The 21710-nt window shown below is 42.7% G+C and overlaps 1 protein-coding gene across 1 annotated transcript in view; it reads right to left on the reverse strand.

Moving 5' to 3' along the window:
* MCF2L2 (MCF.2 cell line derived transforming sequence-like 2) overlaps window positions 1–21710 on the reverse strand; it is a 283600-nt gene that overhangs the window by 187643 nt on the left and 74247 nt on the right. The window contains exons 7-9 of the mRNA XM_061637410.1: window positions 16376–16525; window positions 10541–10665; window positions 8306–8420 (exon numbers count right to left, since the gene is read on the reverse strand). Of these exons, the coding sequence (XP_061493394.1) occupies window positions 8306–8420; window positions 10541–10665; window positions 16376–16525 (390 nt within the window). The remainder of the gene's footprint in view (window positions 1–8305; window positions 8421–10540; window positions 10666–16375; window positions 16526–21710) is intronic.

A 21710-nucleotide genomic window follows, 5' to 3' on the forward strand; every position in this document is an offset into this window, starting at 1 on the left:
GGAAGCCGTTGGGCAGCAAGGTGGGCGGTACACCAACAGTATTCCCAATCTGTCTCCATGGCCCAACACAAGATGAAGACACTCCAAACCAGTCGCCGACTGGACAGGGTGCTTGGTGAGAGAGAAAAAACTCCGATAGACCACAGCAACCCCGCCTCCCCGGCCCTCAGATCTGCCACAGTGCTGCACCGAATACCCAGGTGGGCAAAGCTGGGAAAGAGCAACTCCTCCCTCCTCACCCACCCAGGTCTCGGTAATGCACGCAAGATCGGCGCCCTTCTCCACAATCAAATCGTGGATAAGGGGTTTTTTATTAACGACCGACCTAGCATTTAAAAGCAGCACCTGGAGATCTGAGAGCTGGCTGACAGTACAACCAACAATCCTGTGGGTATGAGGAGAACCGGAACAAGGCACAGACACGACTTGTCTGGGACGAGTTCCCCTTACCTGGCACGTTCTCCTCCCAACACCGTAAAAAAAAGTCAAACTATAAAATTTATTTCCAACAATTATTCTTAACATAATTGGCTCTAAGCTTTTTCGCAGCCAGAGCAAAGTTTGCAGTGGAAATTATTACATTTGGCTGATAATAAAAAAACCACTTTCTGAGACCTTATTAGAGCATTTTCTGCCTGAAATAATGGAGCTAGAAATTTTGCTCTTGGAAGAGAAAACATTGGGCAATCTAGCATATAGTGTAACAAATCGTCAGGCACCATGCACCCTGCTATACATAATCTTTCAGCGTATGGGATGCCCAAATATGTGCCTTGTAAGAGCGCTGTAGGCATCACTTGAAAACGCAGTTCAGTATAGGCTCTCCGAAGGGGAGCCCTAGTCAGAATATCCAAATAATTGGGCCATGCATTGTTTGATTTAATAAGGGAAAACCACTGAGAGAAACAGGAAGTTGCAATCCTTAAACTATCTTGTTTTACCTCGTGCTCATAGATGTGATTACGCAATGACTTGGAATTAAGATTGCCAATCAGGGTTGGAGTTAGGAGATATTGGAGACCTAGAGCAAAAAATTTTTGCGCCCAGCCCCCATTTTCCATCTGGTCAACCCAGCATAGTTTGGACAGGGAGGGGGGGTCAGCTACAGAGAGTTTCTTCCAAAAGCGCAGAAAGGCTAAATCAATCCTGGCCATTAAAGAGGGAAAATTAAGTTCAGATCTCAAGAAGGCCGCCGGGGTACCTATAGGTAAACCCAAGATCTGCTTGGAAAAGGAATTTTGGATTGGCTCCAGAGCTAAGCGCAAGGAAGGACCCCAAATTTCACACCTGTACATGAATGACGGAACAATTTGTAAAGTTTTGACATGGGTTTCAATAACTGGCCACCCTTGGAGAAGAAAAATTTCTTCAATAGGCCCAAAGTTCTGGATACTTGTAATTTAATGTAAGCAAAATGTTGGAACCAGGACAGTTGGTTATTAATATATATTCCCAAATATTTAAAAGTATGGACCTGTTCAATGGGATGGCCATTCAAAAGCCACGACGATTTAGTTTTACTATACTTTCCACATATCATTATTTTGGATTTTATATAATTAATTTGGAGAAATTGCAAATCACAATATTCTTGGAGATGTAAAAGCATTCTTTTAAGGCCAATCCTATTTTGCGAAAGCAAAAGCAAGTCATCCGCATATAATAGAACCGGAATCTTCCTATCTTTAATTGAGGGAGGAAAGAAAGTGGGTGAAGCCATTGTCAAAACAATGTCATTAATAAAAAAATTAAACAGAAAAGGCACCAGGATACAGCCCTGTTTCACACCTTTTCTCATTGGGATTTTTTGAGATAAAACCCCATTGAAACCTAGACGAATTCTTATAACTGTGTCTTGGTGTAAGATTTGGAGGAGCCATAACAGTCTTTTATCAATTCCAGCCTTATCTAATTTCCTCCATAGGAGGTGGCGATCTATAGAATTGAAAGTGGCTGCAAAATCGATAAACGCTAGGTAGAGGGATGATAAGGATTTCTTCTTTACTTTCATAATGAAATGGAGTAAAATGAACAATTCAATTGTGGAAGCTCCGCCCCTAAATCCTGCCTGAGCGTCCGATATGACAGAATGTTCCCTATCCCAGTCAAGAAGTTTCGTTAAAAGATATTGCCCATAGAGCTTAGCCACTACGTCCAAAAGACTAATAGGTCTATAGTTGGACGGGCATGCGGGGTCACCTTTTTTGACTATCGGGATCACTACACTCGTTTTCCAACCCTGGGGAATACAGCCTGATTCATTGATCTTTGTGAATAAAGCCGCCAAGATAGGTCGCCACCAATAAGGAAAGGCTTGATATAAATCTGGGGGAATCATATCTTGGCCAGGGGCTTTCCCCGATCGTAGAGCAGAGATTAAAATATCAATTTCAGTTCCCGATACTGGGGGCCATGAGGGGCAATTGATAGGTATAGAAGGAGGATCCTGTCCTAATGATGATAAATCGCCAAAAGCGTTTTGGAAGTGTGAAATCCACGTTTCTGGGAGGATTGGAGGGATTGTTATGAATGGTTTATCAAATAAGGTGCCATGAATCAATCCCCAAAAATCCCTCTGATTACCCTGGCGAGTGGCCATGCCTAAACGTTGCCAAAGATGAATAGTATAAGTTAATTTTTTGTATTTTAATAAATTATTATATTCTTTTTTTAGTTGTAAAAGTTTGGCTACGGCCGTTTCTGAATAACGGAGTCTGGTGAATCGAGTTTGGTAACCAATTTGTTTCTTTTTAGCTAGACAAAGCTTGTCAAACCATGGCTTGCCGCCAGAACATGCATTGACAGGGTAAACATTGGCTGAGGTGACAGATAAATAAAGGTGGTTTAAAATCCGTTCAAATATCTCAATGGAATCCTTTGATGGGGCTGACACTTTTAAGCGAAGATCCAACAACATAGGGGACATTAGTATTGTTTTAACCTCATCAACTAATATAGGAGACCTCCGGCGGCGTTTTGGGCCCAAATGGGCTTCAGTAACCAGAAAGGACCGAGAAGACGTCAAATGACCGACTGCAATGGCAAGTTTCAGAGAGAGGGGAAGATGATCACTATCAGATCTATCCTCGATAACAAAACCCTTTACATAGTCAGACAAGTGGGAAGAAATTAAGATATAGTCGACCACACTGGCACCTCTTTTAGATATAAAGGTGAAAAACCCCTTGGACAAATCGAATTTGGAGCCGTTTAAACAAATAAGATGTGCACTTAGCAACAACCTGACTAAAGCATACCCATTTGTATTTAGCACCTTGTCATGGGATGTACGGGGAAGCAACGACAAATCACCCCAACATAAAGATGGAAGGTCAAATGAATTTGGGTAACTGGGACCTATCCTGGCATTAAAATCACCACCAATAATTAAGTTATGTGTGGGGTGGTTTTGTTGTATTAATTCTATGAATTCTAGGAACTCACGCCAAAATAGGGAACGGCGCCTCTGTTCATAAGGGGGAAAATAAACATTAATACATATAAGTGAATAAAATGATTGGCGCCTCAAAGGAGAAGTTTTAGGAGAAATAATTAAAGCTTGACAATTTTCAGGGATCATACACAGTACCTCGGATACTAAGACATTAAGATTAGTAGAAATTAAAAGCGCTAGACCGCCACTAGCATGGCCTTTCTGGGCCAAGCGTATAGCTGGCTTAGTCCAGCTTTTAAATCCATCTATATATAGATGATGGTCTTCAGTTAGCCATGTCTCTTGCAGACCTAAGATGTCATAATGACGGAAAAACGCTAGGAGCTCAGGGTCAGAGGCTTTATTGTTCCAACCGGCTATATTCCAAAACAAAAAGTTTGTCTCTGCCAAAAGGGGAGGGGCTGAAGGGTCAGATAAACCAGTATGGGCTATCATGCCGTCCAATTGTGACGGCGATTTTCAATTATTTGAGTCGTCTAGGCACTGAATTTGATCTAAATCAGGTCTTACCACACTAACGTTTGTTATGGGTAAATTACGTCCCCGGGGAGAATGCTGCGGAGAGTGAGAAGGTTGAGAGACTGGTCCAATCTCATGTGGGGCCAGATAACGCCTTTCCATCCAATTAGTAGGAGATGGAAGTAGGGCTCCTTCCTGCAAGCAGGATGGAACTACCCCAGAATTCTTGTTGAGTCTAGGCGGACCAGGAGGAAAAAGTTTTTGTTGTTGGACCAAATCTGCCTTTAGTCAATCAAGTCTATTAATTATTTTTATTTGTTCTGCTATTTGGAGATCGGAAAAAACTTCAATAAGTTGAAGATCTTCCGATTCCCTCGATTGGTTATGTGTATCAATAGAAGGATGGTGGTACTCCTTGCAATTGCACAGACACTGCTAAAGGAGAAGAGGAATTAGTGGATTTACTCATAGGATTGCTCAAGAGGAGAACATAAGAAGAGCCTGCTGGATCAGGCCAGTGGCCCATCTAGTCCAGCATCCTGTTCTCACAGTGGCCAACCAGGTGCCTGGGGGAAGCCCGCAAGCAGGACCCGAGTGCAAGAACACTCTCCCCTCCTGAGGCTTCCGGCAACTGGTTTTCAGAAGCATGCTGCCTCTGACTAGGGTGGCACAGCACAGCCATCACAGCTAGTAGCCATTGATAGCCCTGTCCTCCATGAATTTGTCTAATCTTCTTTTAAAGACGTCCAAGCTGGTGGCCATTACTGCATCTTGTGGGAGCAAATTCCATAGTTTAACTATGCGCTGAGTAAAGAAGTACTTCCTTTTGTCTGTCCTGAATCTTCCAACATTCAGCTTCTTTGAATGTCCACGAGTTCTAGTATTATGAGAGAGGGAGAAGAACTTTTCTCTATCCACTTTCTCAATGCCATGCATAATTTTATACACTTCTATCATGTCTCCTCTGACCCGCCTTTTCTCTAAACTAAAAAGCCCCAAATGCTGCAACCTTTCCTCGTAAGGGAGTCGCTCCATCCCCTTGATCATTCTGGTTGCCCTCTTCTGAACCTTTTCCAACTCTATAATATCCTTTTTGAGATGAGGCGACCAGAACTGTACACAGTATTCCAAATGCGGCCGCATTTGGTCTGGACCCCAATGAGAGGGGGGGAGCTACATTCTTAAAACAATGAGTAATATATAATCCATAATCCGCTAGACAAGATTTTAAGGAATAAAACTTTTTAGATGTCTCATTACTTATGAAGGTTATTATTACTTTAGTCGTACGTTGTTTGCTATAAAGAAAAAAAATCCTACTAATATCAACAGGAGCTATTTGTAATGGAGCATGGGAGGTTAAATATTCACAAAATTGAAATTTATTCGGATAATAACCACGTTTCCTCAAAAAGTTTGGAAAGTTGAGGAGGACCACTTTGTTTTGTTCGATGACTAGGTTCATGTGAGACTTCGACAGATCATTATCTAGAACCTTTATAAATTGAGAATTCTTAGTTGACCGGACTAGGGACTTATTTCTTAGAGTCCGTTCAGCCTCAGCAGTTAGATCCAAAGGATGTTGTTGAGATATTTGGGGAGAGATAGAAGGGATGCCTTTTTCCAGACAGTCTGGACAACCATTAACAACAGGTGGACAAGGGTGCAAATAAGAAGACTTATTAGGCGGCTGCAGAGATGTAGAGTCTAAAAGTTTTAGAATATCAAATAATGGCTTAAAATTTAATTTTTTATAAGGAAGATGCTTAAAACTCTTCATGTTCTTGGTCTTCTTGGGTTTCCTCACTTCCTTCTTGCACTTGTTAGATTTGTTTGAATAGGATGGTAAAATAGATGGGTCGGCGTGCTTTATGCGAGCCTCCTTGTTTAATTTAGTTGTATCAGCGGATAACAACTGGGAGATGTTCGTCATCAGATTGTTTGCTGCAAATGTTAATGTTTTTAAGAGAGCATTGCATTCCGTGAAAAAAGTCTTCATAAGATTAAGTTCCTCTAGGATCATTAATAATGGACCAAAGGAAGAGACAGACGGTGTAGATGTTATGAGGTCCTCAGTCGTCGTGCTCTTATCATGAAAGAAGGGTAAAGTTAGTGCAGTTGGAGAAGAGGGAGCAAATTGAAGACAGGATTGTGGAGGTTGTAAAGATTGCGGGCAACTAGTTGAAATCCCTCTGAGTGATGTATCAGCCACTGCCAGTTCCACACTAAGAGGAGTAGAGTAGGAGGTGTCACTCCTAGGAATAAGATCGTTGATGTAGTTTAATGACCAATCCATAATGGGGGGTATCATCACTGTAGAGGAAGCCGTCTGAGAACTTGGTAGATCGTGCGAAACAGGAACAGAAACAGAAACAGGCTCATGCGAAAAGAATGAAGTAATTTTTGTTTGAGAGCCACGTTGAGATGGTAGAGGGGAGTGTGACTGGTTGTTTTCAACCAGCTCCCTACATCTTTGCCTTGTCAAGACCATTTTACTAGAGCAGCTCTCCCAGTCCGTACACTAATTTGACTTATAATTAAGGACTGTGCAATAGCAAATTCAGTTGTATAATCCCAAGTCTATTGAAATAAGACCAATCTTCTTACCAGGAATCGAAAGGGAAGAAAAATAAACACGGTCCAGATACAGAGAAAGAGTTTACAAGCTGCGTCACCGGCCTCAAAGACAGCGGAGAGGGTGATAAATCAGCTTATCTAGCTGCCAAGTTTGGATAATGATGCCATAAAATGTAGCTATCTCGGGAGTTGACAATTTGCTTAAAATAAAGCCATTCCAGGGAAACTAACTGACAAAAGGAGCAGTAAAAATAGTTTCTTACAGGAGCTGCCTTGAAGGCACTGGAAGCTCGACCGCCATCTCGACCGCCAGTATGTTGTGCCTTGTTAAATGGTGCTTACTCTTAAGTAAAGTTGCATTGGAATACACTCACTCACCCTGTTGCCTGACAGAGCCTCTCCAGAGGCACATATACAGTAAGGGATCAACTCTGCCTTTTAGTATGTATGACTGTCAAACACACACACCCTTGCAAGGTAGCTTAGACGTACACTAACTGCACCATCGCCCATGGAACCATGTTATTGGGCAATTAAAAAATATAAGTAACACAATGCAATTGCAATACAGCAAAATTCCAGATTATTGAAATAATTTTTAAACAGCAGAAACAGCAGCAGATAAAGCATTTGTTAAAACAGAGCTCTATATTTTTATTTAAATGCAGGCTGACCAACAATGGGGGTCATGGCTGTGGGTATCTCCCTGTGAAATGGGAATGCTTTCAATTTATGAATAAAATAGAAATGGGCTGTTTCACACATTACATGGTGGAAAATCCAGGCTTGTCACTAAGTAAACACTTAAGCTGTTCTGATTCTGCTTGACAGCTGACTGTGGCAGAGATACACCACCTGAACCACTGCCTGTACATTATGCTTTTACAATGCACATGAATTGTTTTATAAAACTGTTAACATGTGCATGTAGCAACCATGCATTTCTAGTTAGTGTATCTCATACAGCTACATATTATTAAATGGAACTAGGATTGGCCACACAACTCTCTGCTAAATGTGGTGAACATTTCAGTACCCACAGATTGGCCTCCAAACCCTGCAGAAAACTTTAGCAAAACTCCCTTGCTACAGAAGGCACTCTAAAATCATCTTCCTTTCCAAACAGAGGTCTAGATCCAGTTACTTAGCAGTTTCCTCTTCCCTCTCCATTCCTTTTTCCTTTTGTATCAAGTATGGAATTGAGCATTTTCTGTCATTTTGTTGCTTCTACCTTGAATTCACTGGCTAACAGCTGACAAGGAACTTTCAGATTACACAATTCCATTTTATGCTTTCCTTTCTTATCATTTATTTAATAGAAGTTAATCATCAAAACCTCTAAGCAGTTTGCATAAAATATACCTTAATATTACCAATAAAACCAGATGTTTAAAAACAAGTTAGCCCAACATGTTTCAAAATAAAATCAGCAGTTTTAAAAATATACATTATAAAATAAAGTTACATATTAAAATGCATGTCACATATACATGCCTGGGTAAGCTTGTTTAAACAAAAAAGGGTTTTAGCAGGAGCCAAAAACAGTACAGCAAATGTGCCTGTCTAATATCAACGGGCGGGGAGTTCCAAAGTGTAGGTGATGCCACACTGAAGGATCGATTCCTTGCAAGTGCAGAACGAGCATTATGTGGCACTTGGAAAAGTGTATTTTTACAGGTTCTTATGTATTAAATTTCCTAATAATGCATATCAGCCTCAATCAATATAGAAAAGACAATCAGCAAGTATTTCAAGAGGACCAAATTAAGGGGGGGGGAAGCATTCTAAATATTTCATGGAATAAGCCAAAATTACCTCTCTGAAATCCTGCTCAAAGTGTCGGAGCTGCAAGCACTGTTCAAGTTTTAGGTGGTGCTTGGACCAGAACTGATCAAAGGCTCTCTCTGTTTCATCCAACTGAGCTAGCAACCTGTTAAGGCAATTAGAGAATGGCATTTGATTTGGAGAGATAAATGCTTCCTTTGAATCCAGGGCACTAAAGAGAGCAATGAAGTGAAGCAGAACCACACTAGGGGGCCATAGTTCAGTGGTAGAGCATCTGCTTTGCACACAGAAGGTCCCAGGTTTAATCCCTGGTGTCTCCAACTAGAGCTGGGAGAGACCTTGGTCTGAAACCTTGGAGAGGCATTGCCAGTCAGTGTGGACAGTATTGGGCTCGATGGACAAATGCTCTGGCTCAGTGTAAGGCAGCTTTGTTATGTTCCTTCAGGCTTGACTGATCTCTGCCAGTGAGCAACCGGGACAAATGTGGCCAACTGGAACAAGACAACATTAGGGATGTAAAAAAGCAAAGTTTTGCATCCCATCCTATATTCGTCACATGCAGCCCTGTTTCTGTTCCACTGCAGTTCATCTTCTGCCAAAAACTAAGTTATTCATCTTACTGTCTGCTGTGGCAAAATTATGTAACTTATGTAACTAATTATGTAAATTACATAAATACATTGTCACTACGTTATTCCACCCCATTTACTTCAATGCAAAGGAAACAAAATGCAAATGGGGAAAAACCATAATAAATTATGTGTCGTTTGCAGAATGAAAGCAACAACAACAATGAAGACTGATGGTATTCGGTGGGTTGATTTCTGTTTGGGACGTGGGACGCATAAGTGAACATCAGCAATTTCCGCTCCTGTTTCTGTTTTCATCAGCATCTCCGCCATCCCTAGGCGACAGCATGCTCTTCACCCATGTACCTGAACCTCTCCCAGATACAAAGATCAAGGGGGCCGTGAGCAAGCAACAGGGTCTGGCTACACATTACACTCAACATAGGAGAGCAACCACATCATCCCTGCTATGCACACTTAACCAGAGAGGTGAGCAACAGAGCACAGGGGAAAGGCCATAGCTCAATGGTAGAGCATCCGCCTTGCATGCAGAAAGTCCTTAGTTTAGTCTCCTGCATCTCTGGGTAAGGCTGGGAATGTTTTCTGCTGAAACTTTGGAGAACTGCTGCTTGTGTAGACAGTACTGAGCTAAATGGACCAATTGTCCGACTCAGTATAAGACAGCTCCCTATGTTCCTAAGGTGAAGTGGGGCAAGAGGTGAGGTTTCCTCCCCTCCTGTGTGGTTCTTTTCATGTCAACAATAGTTCCTCTAACCCCAGACTGTATATGCCAGAAATAAGCAACCTTTTTTCTGTCAAGGGCTGCATTCCCTCAGAGGTAAACTGGTGCAAGCTGCATGCCGGTGGTGGGTGGAGCCAGAGACAAAAGTTTGTGGATTAACTAATCCAGAATAAAGACAACCCTGCTTCAATTTTCAACTCAGATTAGAATACCGAATCCTAGGCAGGTCTACTCAGAAGTAAACCCACCTGGGTTTGATGGGACTGCTCTCAGACCAATAAAGCTACTGTTTTGGAAAACAAGTGAAAATAATTCCTTACATACACAGCAAGTGCCAACCAGTGTTCTCAGACAGCTTGGGAAAAACTTATTTCCCTCAAGTCATATAACCAGCGGGGGGGGGGGAAGCATCAATGTATTTTTAGGAAATAAAGCACTGCTCCTCCCAATTGTTTCGGAGCTACATAGAAAGGGGGGGAGAGACACTTTAAAAACCCAAGGAAAAAAACAAGGAAGAAATGAACAGGAAGGAGGAATTTCTGATGGGATGGAAGAATAGGACAGCTTCAGGATGGGAGGCCGTTTATGGTCCCTGGGCCAAAGGCTGCCCACCTGTGGAATATGTGAATGGGACAGACCAGTGGATGAAATCCACATCTACTTTTGGACCTTAGGCCGGCTTCCTAGGTTATTTCTTGGAGACCGGGGAGAACGGTTTCTGTCAGTTCCAAATATGGAAGCAGCACAAGAAGCCCTTTGCGTGCAGTTCCCTGGCTTGGTTCTCTCCCAAAGTGGCTCGCCAGGTGGGGGACAGCGGCTATGCCAGCTTCCCAGCTGGTGGGTCACTGTTGCTGTTAGAGGGACGGGGGCAAGGGAACGGGGAGGGGGGTCGGCACAGTGCAAACACATCAGCAGGAACACTGGTAAGCTGGTTAGTTAAAAGTTGACATCAACCTTTCCACAGTTGCCACGTTTTCAAGCTCGTCCGGGCTCAGTTTGCTGGTGGCACTTCGTGTGACAGGCTCTCTGATACAAGTCAACAGCGTGGCCCCTTGCTTCACCGCAAGTTTCAGCTCGTCCTGTTGAGAGGGGGGGGGAAATGTACTCATTTCATCAGAATATTCCACAACAGCTGTCAGGAGATGTTGGGGCTAGGCCTACAGATCATCGGTTCCAAATGCTGCTGTTGCCCTTTCTAATGAGGCACAGAGTGACAATACAGGTCCAAGCATTCCCTAAGTGATGAAGTGAAATGTTGCTAACCCAGGCCAGCTATTGGCTGTCCCTGACTTGTGAAGCTCAGCCGTTCCCCTCAAGGCTCTACTGTTCTCACAGGCCCCATGAACCCCAAATATAACATCTGATTGGGTCAGCTCACTGTCACACTTCTCGCTCTGGGGAAATGATTTAAATTAAAATGGTGGCAGATGGCTACAGTCTTGGCTGCCACCAGTGCAGTGGTATGCTTCTTAGCACATCACAGCTTGTTCCCATCACTCCCGCTGTCTTTCTGACATCATTAGGGTCCTCCAGGCTGTGGGGGCCTGGACCTCAGCCCCACAGTCTGGCCAAGATGGTGCCACAGGCTTTGATCCCTGGTTTCTGACAGTCTAATTATTCCTGTGTACAAAGAAAGGCATCACATAGTGTAACATTATCTTCATAACCATAAGCAGACTATCGGACTATTTGGAGCCACCAAGACTTGTGCCTGAGGCAGACACATCTACCATCTCACAATAATGTAAGGGTTTTGAATAAGGCTGTAGCCAAATTAAGAACTCAATTAAGCATATGAAATCCAAACCTCTCCCCTCCCCCCGCTGGCAGGGCTTTACGGAGCAGCAGGGCTGATGGGAGTTGTAGTCCAAAACATCTGGAAGGCACCAGGTTGGCATCATGTAGCGCTTATACATCAATTCTCCCTGCAGTGCTTTACAGGACAATGCAAGGGGGGGGGGAGAATGTTTTTAGATCAAAGCGTCGGTAGTGACTAACTGCTTTATTTTTAATAACACTCAGCTAAAAAGAGTAACAATGAGTGGGTGCAAAAATTATATGAAAACATTTGAAGAAGCTCCTGGGAGGCCCTCCAAGGAAAAGGGGACTTTGTCCAAGAAAATAAAAGAATACTGGAGAATTACCTACTGTATGCAATTACATTTATTGTTGTTATAAGCCTTCAAGTCGATGATGACTTATGGTAACCCTATGAATCTTTTTTGGATATATTCATAGCGTTTTCACAGTGAGATATTATACAGAGGCAGTTTACCATTGCCTTCCTCTAAGTCTACAGCACCCGGTATTCCCTGACCCTGCTTAGCTTCCGAGATCCGACGAGATCAGGTGTGTTCAGGGTAGCATGGCCGTAGGCTGCAATTACATACAATACTACATGAAAAAGTTCCTTTGTTCCATCTCTGGCATCTTCAGGTAGGGCTGGGAAATATTCCTACTTGAAACCCTGGAGACTTGCTGTATAGATAATTCACTAAAACGCAAAAAAACCTTGCGGTTTAAGAATGTACCTATAGGCCACAGATATTTCTACCAAACTTTAAAAAGCAGGGAAATTGGGCAGCTATAGTGAATGCACCAGGGGAGCAGGAGACCTGAACTCCTCTCTGAGATATTGTACTGCCCTACAAAGTTGTCAAAATGCAAACACAATTTGGGTTGGTCTTTCACAGTCCAATCCATTTGCTGTGTAGCTTGGAAGAATTTAGATTCTCTGTAGAAACATTAGTAACACAGGAAAGAAACAAACATACAAAAATATAATTCTCCATCTCTTTGGAGATGGCAGGTGTTGCCACCACTCACCATATGCTCAGAGGCACATGTTACCAAATTCTTCCAAGCTACACAGCAAGTGGATTGGACTGTGAAAGACCAACCCAAATTGTGTTTGCATTTTGACAACTTTGTAGGGCAGTACAATATCTTAGAGAGGAGTTCAGGTCTCCTGCTCTCCTGGTGCATTCACTATAGCTGCCCAATTTCCCTGCTTTTTAAAGTTTGGTAGAAATATCTGTGGGCTATAGATACATTCTTAAACCGTAAGGTTTTTTTGCGTATTAGTGAATTTCCTTGCTTTTTAATCCGGGAGGTAAGAAATGGGATCCTGCGCAACTTTGCTGAGAATGGATTGATCATTTTCATGCTTATTGAGTTAAGTGGGATTTACACACACACACGGCAATCATGCTTAGGATAGGTGAAACTGACCACAGGGGATGGGGAAGGGAGGAGGGGAAGGAGGGAGGGGTGGAAAGGCAGAGGGGAGGACTGGGATGGGAGCAGGCAGGAGGGGGAGGGGAGAAGAAGGACAGATGCGGTCATTTGCATGTTTATTGAGTTCAGTGGGATTTACTCCCATGCAATCATGCTTAGGATAGGTAAAACTGACCGGGGGTGAGAGGGACGGAGGGCTGGAGTGGGCAGGGAAGCCGGAAGAAGGAAGAGGGGAGGGGAGGAGGCAGGGAGAGGAGAGGGGAAGGAGGGAAAAGGCAGGTCTGATCATTTGTATGATTATTGAGTTGAATCGGATATACTCCTATGCAATCATGATTAGGATAGGTAAAACTGACCAGGCTGGGCCTGGCAACCAAGACGTCTTCTGTATCTTTCAAAGTTGGGCAGGGGGAAGGGACAATTCTACCTTGTGGTTTTTCCCATTACAATGTTGCAAGAACACCTGCACTTGGCTGACTTTCTCTTCTCCTAAAGATACAGGATCAGTCTCAGGCCCTGAACCTGGCAACCCTACCTCCCACCCAAATTTAAAATAAAGCTGTTCCTGGCCACATCCACACCAGGCCTCTATTACACTTTGGACAATCATTATTTATTTATCTATTTATTTAGTGTATTTATATACCGCCCCATAGCTGAAGCTCTCTGGGCGGTTTACAATAACTAAAAACATTAAAAACAAATATACACATTTAAAAAAACATATTTTAAAAACAATTTAAAAGAATTTATCATGGCTTCTCTCAAAGCCATGGCTCAAAGCCAATCATGGCTTCTCTCAAAGAATCCTGGGAAGTGTAGTTAGTGAAGGGTGCTGAGAGTTGCTAGGAGACGCCCTGTTCTTCTCACAGACCTTCAATCAGAGTGGCTGACTGTTAACCATTCTCTCAGGGGAATAGGAGTCTCCTCTCAGCACCCTTCACAAACTTCACTTCCCAGGATTCTTTGAGGGAAGCCATGACTGTCTCACATGAAAACAATTCTGATGTGGGTGTGGCCAAGCCCAGCAGCTGTGAGGCTTTTAGAACACTGACAGTTGGTCCTTACTGAGCATGCCCCGCGTTATAATAGGCTTCCAGCCAAAATTTCTTAAATTAATTAAAAATCAACCAGGCATTTTTTTAACTTTTAAACTGCAGAAGATGAAGGTCAGAGTATGGGGCAAGATCAGTATTAGGATTATAGGTACTCTGTGAACATGGCTGATTTTTAATGAATTTCAACAGATTATGAGATCTCTGGCAGAAAAAAGTCCAAAAGGGCTCTGAGGTTTTTCTCTCTCTTTTTAGACTTTGAACTCTCGATTCTCTCTGACTGTTTTGTGTATCGCCATGAAAATTGACAGGGTTGTTAAGCAAGCGTTTCTGAGTTCAGGACTATATGTTTTGTAAGGTTTTGTTTTGAAATGAGCTTATGGGAAGCATCAGAATGGCATGTGGGGGTATTTTCCATTTAACATTGCGGAATGTGAAAAATCCATGCTGGCTATAGTATACAGCCACTCTCGTGGCTGTATAATACTGAGCTAGATGACTCAATACAAGGCAGTTTCCTATGTTCCTAATGGCACAATTTTTAGTTGGAGGTTATATCCAGCCTACCTATCACCCCAGTCTCTTCTTCTATCTTTGCCGCTGTGCACCTTTCTCTGACTCTTGTATTAGCTCCATGCGTACCCTTGTACTGTTGCATCCTTGCAGAAACGAGCAGTACCTCATTACTTAAAAAAAAGTGGGTGATCTATGCTAATAACATTGGTATACATATATAGCAAAGTAACCACAAAGTAACACTTCAGAAATATACTGCTTTGCAGGGAGAATTAATCTCAAATTTATCCAAAAATTTGCCCTGGGCTCCTGCTTGCTGCTCCTGCTGGGAGGAAGGGCGGAATATAAATCAAATAATAAATAAATAAAAGCACCTGTGAATCTTGCCCCTCACTTCTGAAATCTCTTGGGTCCCACCCCATCCATCCAAAACAGAAAGTGAAATGGCACTTCTGGTAAGATTCAAAGAATTTCCAAAAGCATCCAGATAGGGATGGGGGAGAAACGTTGGTTCACTTCAAATATTCACGAGAACTTGCCTAATTGTACTTACTGAAATAACACGTGAACAGCTATGTTGGAAATTCACAGTTCTCCAAATTTTGTGACTTAGTTCTCCAACCAAAAAATGTGTACGTTAGGGGAAAGTGTGTATAAAAATGTATTAGTGAAAATAACATACAAAAACTGATTTAGATTAGGGAAAGTTCTTTGCAGAAATGAGCAATAAGATGTAAAGTTTTTGTGAAGGCTTTTCAAAATTGCAAACTGAACTTAAGATTGGAAAACTGTGAAACCAAAATTGACATATTGGTCCATTCCCTGCATACAGCAAAGGGGATGTTGCACCTTATAGCATTTTTTCAGCCGCAGCGCTTTGTGGCAGAAAGCTTCATGCCAGCATTACTTTACAGCAGTTTTGCATTGCTGTTATTCAATAATATATTTATTTATTATTTGATTTATATCCCGCCCTTCCTTCCAGCAGGAGCCCATGGCGGCAAACAAAAACGCTAAAAACACTTTAAAACATCATAAAAAGACCTTAAAATACATTAAAACAAAACAACATTAAAAACATTTTTAAAAAAGCTTTAAAAACATCTTTAAAAAAGGGTTAAAAACATATTATTAAAGAAAACATATTAAAAGCAATTCTAACACAGACGCAGACTGGGATAGGTCTCAACTTAAAAGGCTTGTTGGAAGAGGAAAGTCTTCAAAAGGCGCCGAAAAGATAGCAGAGATGGCACTGCTACCTTCGGGCTGTACCCTGTAGAAATATATAATCATTTCAAAAACCCAGGAGTGAGCTATATTGAACAAGTTATTTATTTTTAATTTTCTGTAAAGTTATGTTTTTGCCCTGTATTTTCCAGTTTTTGTAGCAAAGAAATAGTTCCCTGTAAAGCACTGAAGTGTCACAGACTGTTTCTGCTGTTCTCATAGCAGGACAGTGGAAGCAGAAAAAGGTCCAGATAAGGATCCTTGATGAGGAATTAGTTCTTTGCAAATTCCACTATGATTGCCCTGATCTGCACCTCTTGAACTAATGTATAGATCAGAATGAACTTACTCTCTGGGTTTTGTACTTCTCTGAATTTTATGATGTAGTTCTTGACTGAAAAACATACCAAAATATGTATAAAAATGTATTTATGAATGTGTACTTTGACAGAAAATGTGTTTAGAAATGTGTATTTATGAGAAAACACTTTTATTTAAATAAGAACTTTTGTGTGGATTTTTTTTAACAATTGCAGATTCATGCGGAAATGAGAAACAACAGACTTAGAAATGGACATGTGCAGATCTGACACAGCCGAGAAGGACTGATTCATCCATCTCTATCTCCAACCTTTAGGTCTGACTCCTGTCCCAGAAATCTAATGAGGAATTGGAGGGGTGTGTGGAAACAGCAGACCTGACACTAGGCCCAGCGCTCTTTTTCGCTCAGGACTGGAGAGGTGCACATACTCACCTTCAGCTTGTGGTGCTGCTCCGTGTGGGAAGACAGGAGCTCCTCTGTACACTGCACATCATTGGGGAGTTCTGTCTCTGCCAAGTCCGTCCCAAAAGTCTGTAACATCTGCGCTGTGGTTTTCACTGTCATGGCAAAATTCTCAATGGCCTGGAAGGATTGTGCAATTAAGAAGACTTTGAAAATATATCATTCCACAATATTATTGCAACTACCAACCCCCACCTGAAATACCCCTTAAGTCAGCCTTCCCTATCTCGGTTTCCTCCTGGGGATTTGGACGACGACTCAGGAAGCTTCCTTATACAAGTCAGACCATTGATCCACCTAGCTCAGTACTGTCTACACTGGTTGGCAGTGGCTCTTCAGGATTTCAGGTGAGATCTCTCCCAGGCCTACCTAGCGATTTTGGGGAATTAACCTGGGACCTTTTTAGGGTTGCCAGGTTCATGGCCTGAGACTGATCCTGTATCTTTAGGAGAAGAGAAAGTCAGCCAAGTGCAGGTGTTCTTGCAACACTGTAATGGGGAAAACCACAAGGTGGAATTCTCCCTCCCCCCCCCTGCATAACTTTTAAAGATACAGAAGACCTCTTGGAGGCTGGGCCTGGCAACCAAGAGGTCTTTTGTATCTTTAAAAGTTGTGCAGGGGGGAGGGAGAATTCCACCTTGTGTTTTTTCCCATTACAGAGTTGCAAGAACACCTGCACTTGGCTGACTTTCTCTTCTCCTAAAGATACAGGATCTATCTCAAGCCATGGACCTGGCAACCCTAAACCTTTTGTATGCATAGCAGAGGCTCTGCCACTCAGCTATGCCCCCCCGCCCCCCATCAGCCTCAGCCAGCACAGCACAACTGGAGGGCCCCAGGTTGGAGAAGGCTGACTTAAATCCTCTAAGGAAGTGCTGCTTATCCCAGTTTGTTTGTTTGTTGCATTTATATACCCCCCCCCATAGCTGGGCGGTTTACAACAATTAAAAACAAATATACAAATTTAAAAAACACATTTTTAAAAAGCAATTTAAAAACAGATGCTAAAATGCCTGGGAGAAGGGGAAAGTCTTGACCTGGTGCCAAAAGATAACAGTGTTGGCGCCAGGTGCACCTCATCAAGAAGATAATTCCACAATTTGGGGGCCACCACTGAGAAGACCCTCTCCCTTGTTGCCATCCTCCAAGCTTTCAGTGCAATCCTATATATGTTTAGTTGGCACTAAGTCCTAGTATATTCGCTGGGAGTTACTCCTAGGTAAGAGTCGACAGAATTGCAGTGCTAGATAATTTGATCAAAGCCACGGAAGATGCCATCAATATAAAGTTTTAACACTTCTGCCCCCCCAAAATCTAGCCTAATGCCTCTTCTTCATGCCTCTTTCCCCTCCTATTGCCCTGTTCGTAGGCTCAGTGGGAGAGTATCTGCAGAAGGCCACAGGTCCAGTCTCCAGCATCCCGTCTGAAACCCTGGAGAGCTGCTGCCAGTCAGTGTCGAACAGGCAACGCTGTCTGTGGGTCTGGCTCAGTGGGAGGCAGCAGCAGAAGGTGTGAAGTCTTTAAAGAGAAAACTTTCTCTGGAGGGAGACAGAGCCCTGTAGGGGCATGGTGTGCTTGCAATATTCTATTTATAAATTCAGTGAGAAAAGCAGATAAGAGAAAAATCAATTCATTTGAAATGTGGTGTTGCAGGAGAGCTTTGTGCATACTATGGACCGCGAAAAACACAAATAACTGGGTGTTGTAACAAATTAAACCAGAACTGTCACTAGAAGCTAAAATGATGAAACTGAGCTTATCATACTTTGGACACATAATGAGAAGACAGGATTCACTAGAAAAGACAGTAATTCTGGGGAAAACAGAACGGAGTAGAAAAAGAGGAAGACCAAACAAGAGATGGATTGATTCTATAAAGGACGCCACAGACCTGAACTTACAAGATCTGAACAGGGTGGTTTATAACGCATGCTACTGGAGGTCACTGGTTCACAGGGTTGCCATAAGTCGTAATCGACTTGAAGGCACATAACACCAAATTACAGATGGCGCAGCCAACTGGGATGCTGGGAATGGTACAAAAACTATGGCAGCACCTTGAAATATAAAAGGCAAACAAACAAAACAAACCCCTAAAACTCTTGTTTCCCAAGGACACCTCTTAGCTAGTCTGCTTCACTAGACAAAGCTGGGTTCTTGCACATGTCCCAGCATCTCTTACCCTGGAGTCCACAAAGCACGGCATTAGATCTGACACCCATACAAAGACAGCTGTATTTGGAACTAGGGTCGGCGGTGGGGTGGGGAACCTGAGACCCAGAAGCCAAATAAAACCCTCAGGCCTCTTCCCCTGAACCTCAGGACTCTCACTAGGTTCCTCCCCCTTCCCATCCGTCTCCACGTCTTTTCCGTGGCTGGATGGTGTACTTTCTTTGATAAGGCTTCTAGCTTGTTTGGATGGAGTGTGCATGTAAATAGGGATAGAAACCTCTTGACATTTGTGTAGCTAGAATACAGCCCACTTTACACTCCACCCACTTTTGCCTTTGGTCCCACCCACCAACTGACATACACTCCACCCCCCTGAAGGCTCCCCATGAAGGAATGTGGCTTGCAGGCTGGAAAGGTTCCCCACTATTGATAAAGGCTGCAATCCAATACACACTTACCTGGAGTAAATTCCACTGAACCCAATGGAGCTTACTTCTTAGTTGAGACGTATTGGATTACAGCCTTAGAATATTAACTTAGAAGACTGCCTACTGACTCCATTTCTATGTCTTCAAACCTCCAACCAAAGACCAAAGCAGGCTCAATAACATGCAGCTGGGACTGTTGTTCATATGTCTGCTGTGTCTGTGTACAAAGTGGGCCTAAGTGGGGTAGAGGGTCTAATTTTAACATGGGAGAGGGGAGCTGTATCTTCCCTTCCCTTTTTGCTATGTTGCATCACTTCAGGTTCTTTAAATGAACGAAGTCCTATACCAGGCATGAGACAGTGCTGGAGAAAAGTGCCTAAATGACACAGCACAGGAAATTAAGATGGGAAACACTCAGCTCTTACGTTGAAATGAGACCCCACTGCAGTATCATCCGCTTTATATGTGAATTAGGGTTGCCAGGTCCATGGCCTGAGACTGATCCTGTATCTTTAGGAGAAGAGAAAGTCAGCCAAGTGCAGGTGTTCTTGCAACCCTGTAATGGGAAAAACCACAAGGTGGAATTCTCCATTCCTCCTGCACAACTTTTAAAGATACAGAAGACCTCTGTATCTTTAAACCCCACTCAAGTAGCATCAGCAACCATAAGGAAACAGTAGGGAACAACTTTTAAAGATACAGAAGACCTCTTGGTTGCCAGTCCCGGCCTCCAAGAGGTCTTCTGTATCTTTAAAAGTTGTGCAGGGGGGAGGAAGAATTCCACCTTGTGGTTTTTCCCATTACAGGGTTGCAAGAACACCTGCACTTGGCTGACTTTCTCTTCTCCTAAAGATACAGGATCAGTCTCAGGCCATGGACCTGGCAACCCTAATGTGAATGGAGCAGATATGTAAACCAACAAATGGAGCTAATCTCATCTCTTTTTTTGATCGGGTCACTAGCTTAGTAGATGGTGGAAATGCTGTAGATGTCATCTATCTAGATTTCAGCAAAGCGTTTGACAAAGTCCCCCACGACCTTTTGATTAGCAAACTGGTCAAATGCGGACTACATGGAAATACTGTCAGGTGGATTCACAACTGGTTGGAAAACCGTACTCAAAGAGTGGTCGTCGGTGGCTCTGCTTCGGACTGGAAGGAGGTTTCGAGTGGAGTGCCACAGGGTTCTGTCCTGGGGCCGATACTCTTCAACATTTTTATCAATGACTTAGATGATGGGGTGGAGGGAAGCCTTATGAAGTTTGCAGATGATACGAAGCTGTGAGGGATAGCTAACACAATGGAAGACAGGAATAAAATCCAAAGGGACCTGGATAGACTAGAAAATTGGGCTGAGATTAATAAAATGAAATTCAATAAAGACAAATGTAAGATTCTGCATTTAGGCCACAAAAACAAAATGCACGGGTACAGGATGGGAAATACCCGGCTTAGCAGTAGTGTGTGTGAGAAGGACCTTGGAATTGTAGTGGATTGCAAGTTGAACATGACCCAGCAGTGTGATGCTGTGGCAAAAAAGGCAAACGTGGTTTTGGGCGGCATAAACAGAGTTATAATTTCCAGGTTGAGGGAAGTAATAGTCCCACTATATTCTGCATTAGTCAGGCCTCATCTGGAATACTGCGTTTAGTTCTGGGCGCCTCATTTTAAGAAAGATATAGACTAGTTAGAGCGGGTTCAGAAGAGGGCGACGAGGATGATAGCCGGTATGGAGAACAAGTTTTATGAGGAAAGGTTGAGGGAACTTGGCATGTTCAGTCTGGTGAAGAGAAGGCTGAGGGGTGACATGATTGCACTCTTTAAGTACCTGAAGGGCTGTCACATAGAGGAGGGTACAGATTTGTTCTCTGCTGCCCCAGAGGGTAGGACTAGGTCTAATGGTTTTAAGTTGCAGGAGTGTAGATTCAGATTGGACATTAGAAGGAACTTCTTGACAGTAAGGGCAGTTCGGCAATGGAACCGACTGCCTAGGGAGGTGGTGGGATCCCCTTCGCTGGATGTCTTCAAGCAGAGGCTGGACAGCTATCTGCGGGAGATGCTCTAGCTGTGGATTTCCTGCTGTGAGCAGGGAGTTGGACTCAATGGCCTACAAGGCCCCTTCCAACTCTATGATTCTATGAGCTGTTCCCATCACGTCTAGTTTAGCCCTCAAATTTTATCTTGTGCCAATTGCAAGACTGATCAAGGTAAAGATGAAATCATAGAACAGTAGAGTTGGAAGGGGCCCATAAGGCCATCGAGTTGAATCCTCTGCTAAGTGCAGGAATCCAAGTTAAAGCATAGGTACTTAAAAGAGTATGAAAACAAACACAAGGATTCCTTAAATAAGGTGCTCAAATGTTATTTTTAGAGGGCATGAGGCTTTGACCAAACTCAGCTGACACAACAAAGGATTTTGGGTTACAAAAACATTCTATCAAGAATACGAGTCTTAAAATATCTTTTTGTCTTGATGCAATGGGAAAGTTGGCCTAGATTAATGAATGTCACCAGGATACCCTTGTGGTGGTGAAAGGTGATGAATAAATAAAGGAATAATCTTATTGAATGTAGTAAGTATTTTTGTTATATTTTGCATACATTTTTGAGGACCTATTTTAAAGAATATCATTTCTAATTTAAGAACATTTTTTATGAAAGATGATATTGAAGAGTTCTTGAAACAAGGCTTTAAATGTCTTATAA

The sequence above is a fragment of the Rhineura floridana genome, chromosome 7 (assembly GCF_030035675.1).
Source record: "Rhineura floridana isolate rRhiFlo1 chromosome 7, rRhiFlo1.hap2, whole genome shotgun sequence".
NCBI lineage: Eukaryota > Metazoa > Chordata > Lepidosauria > Squamata > Rhineuridae > Rhineura > Rhineura floridana.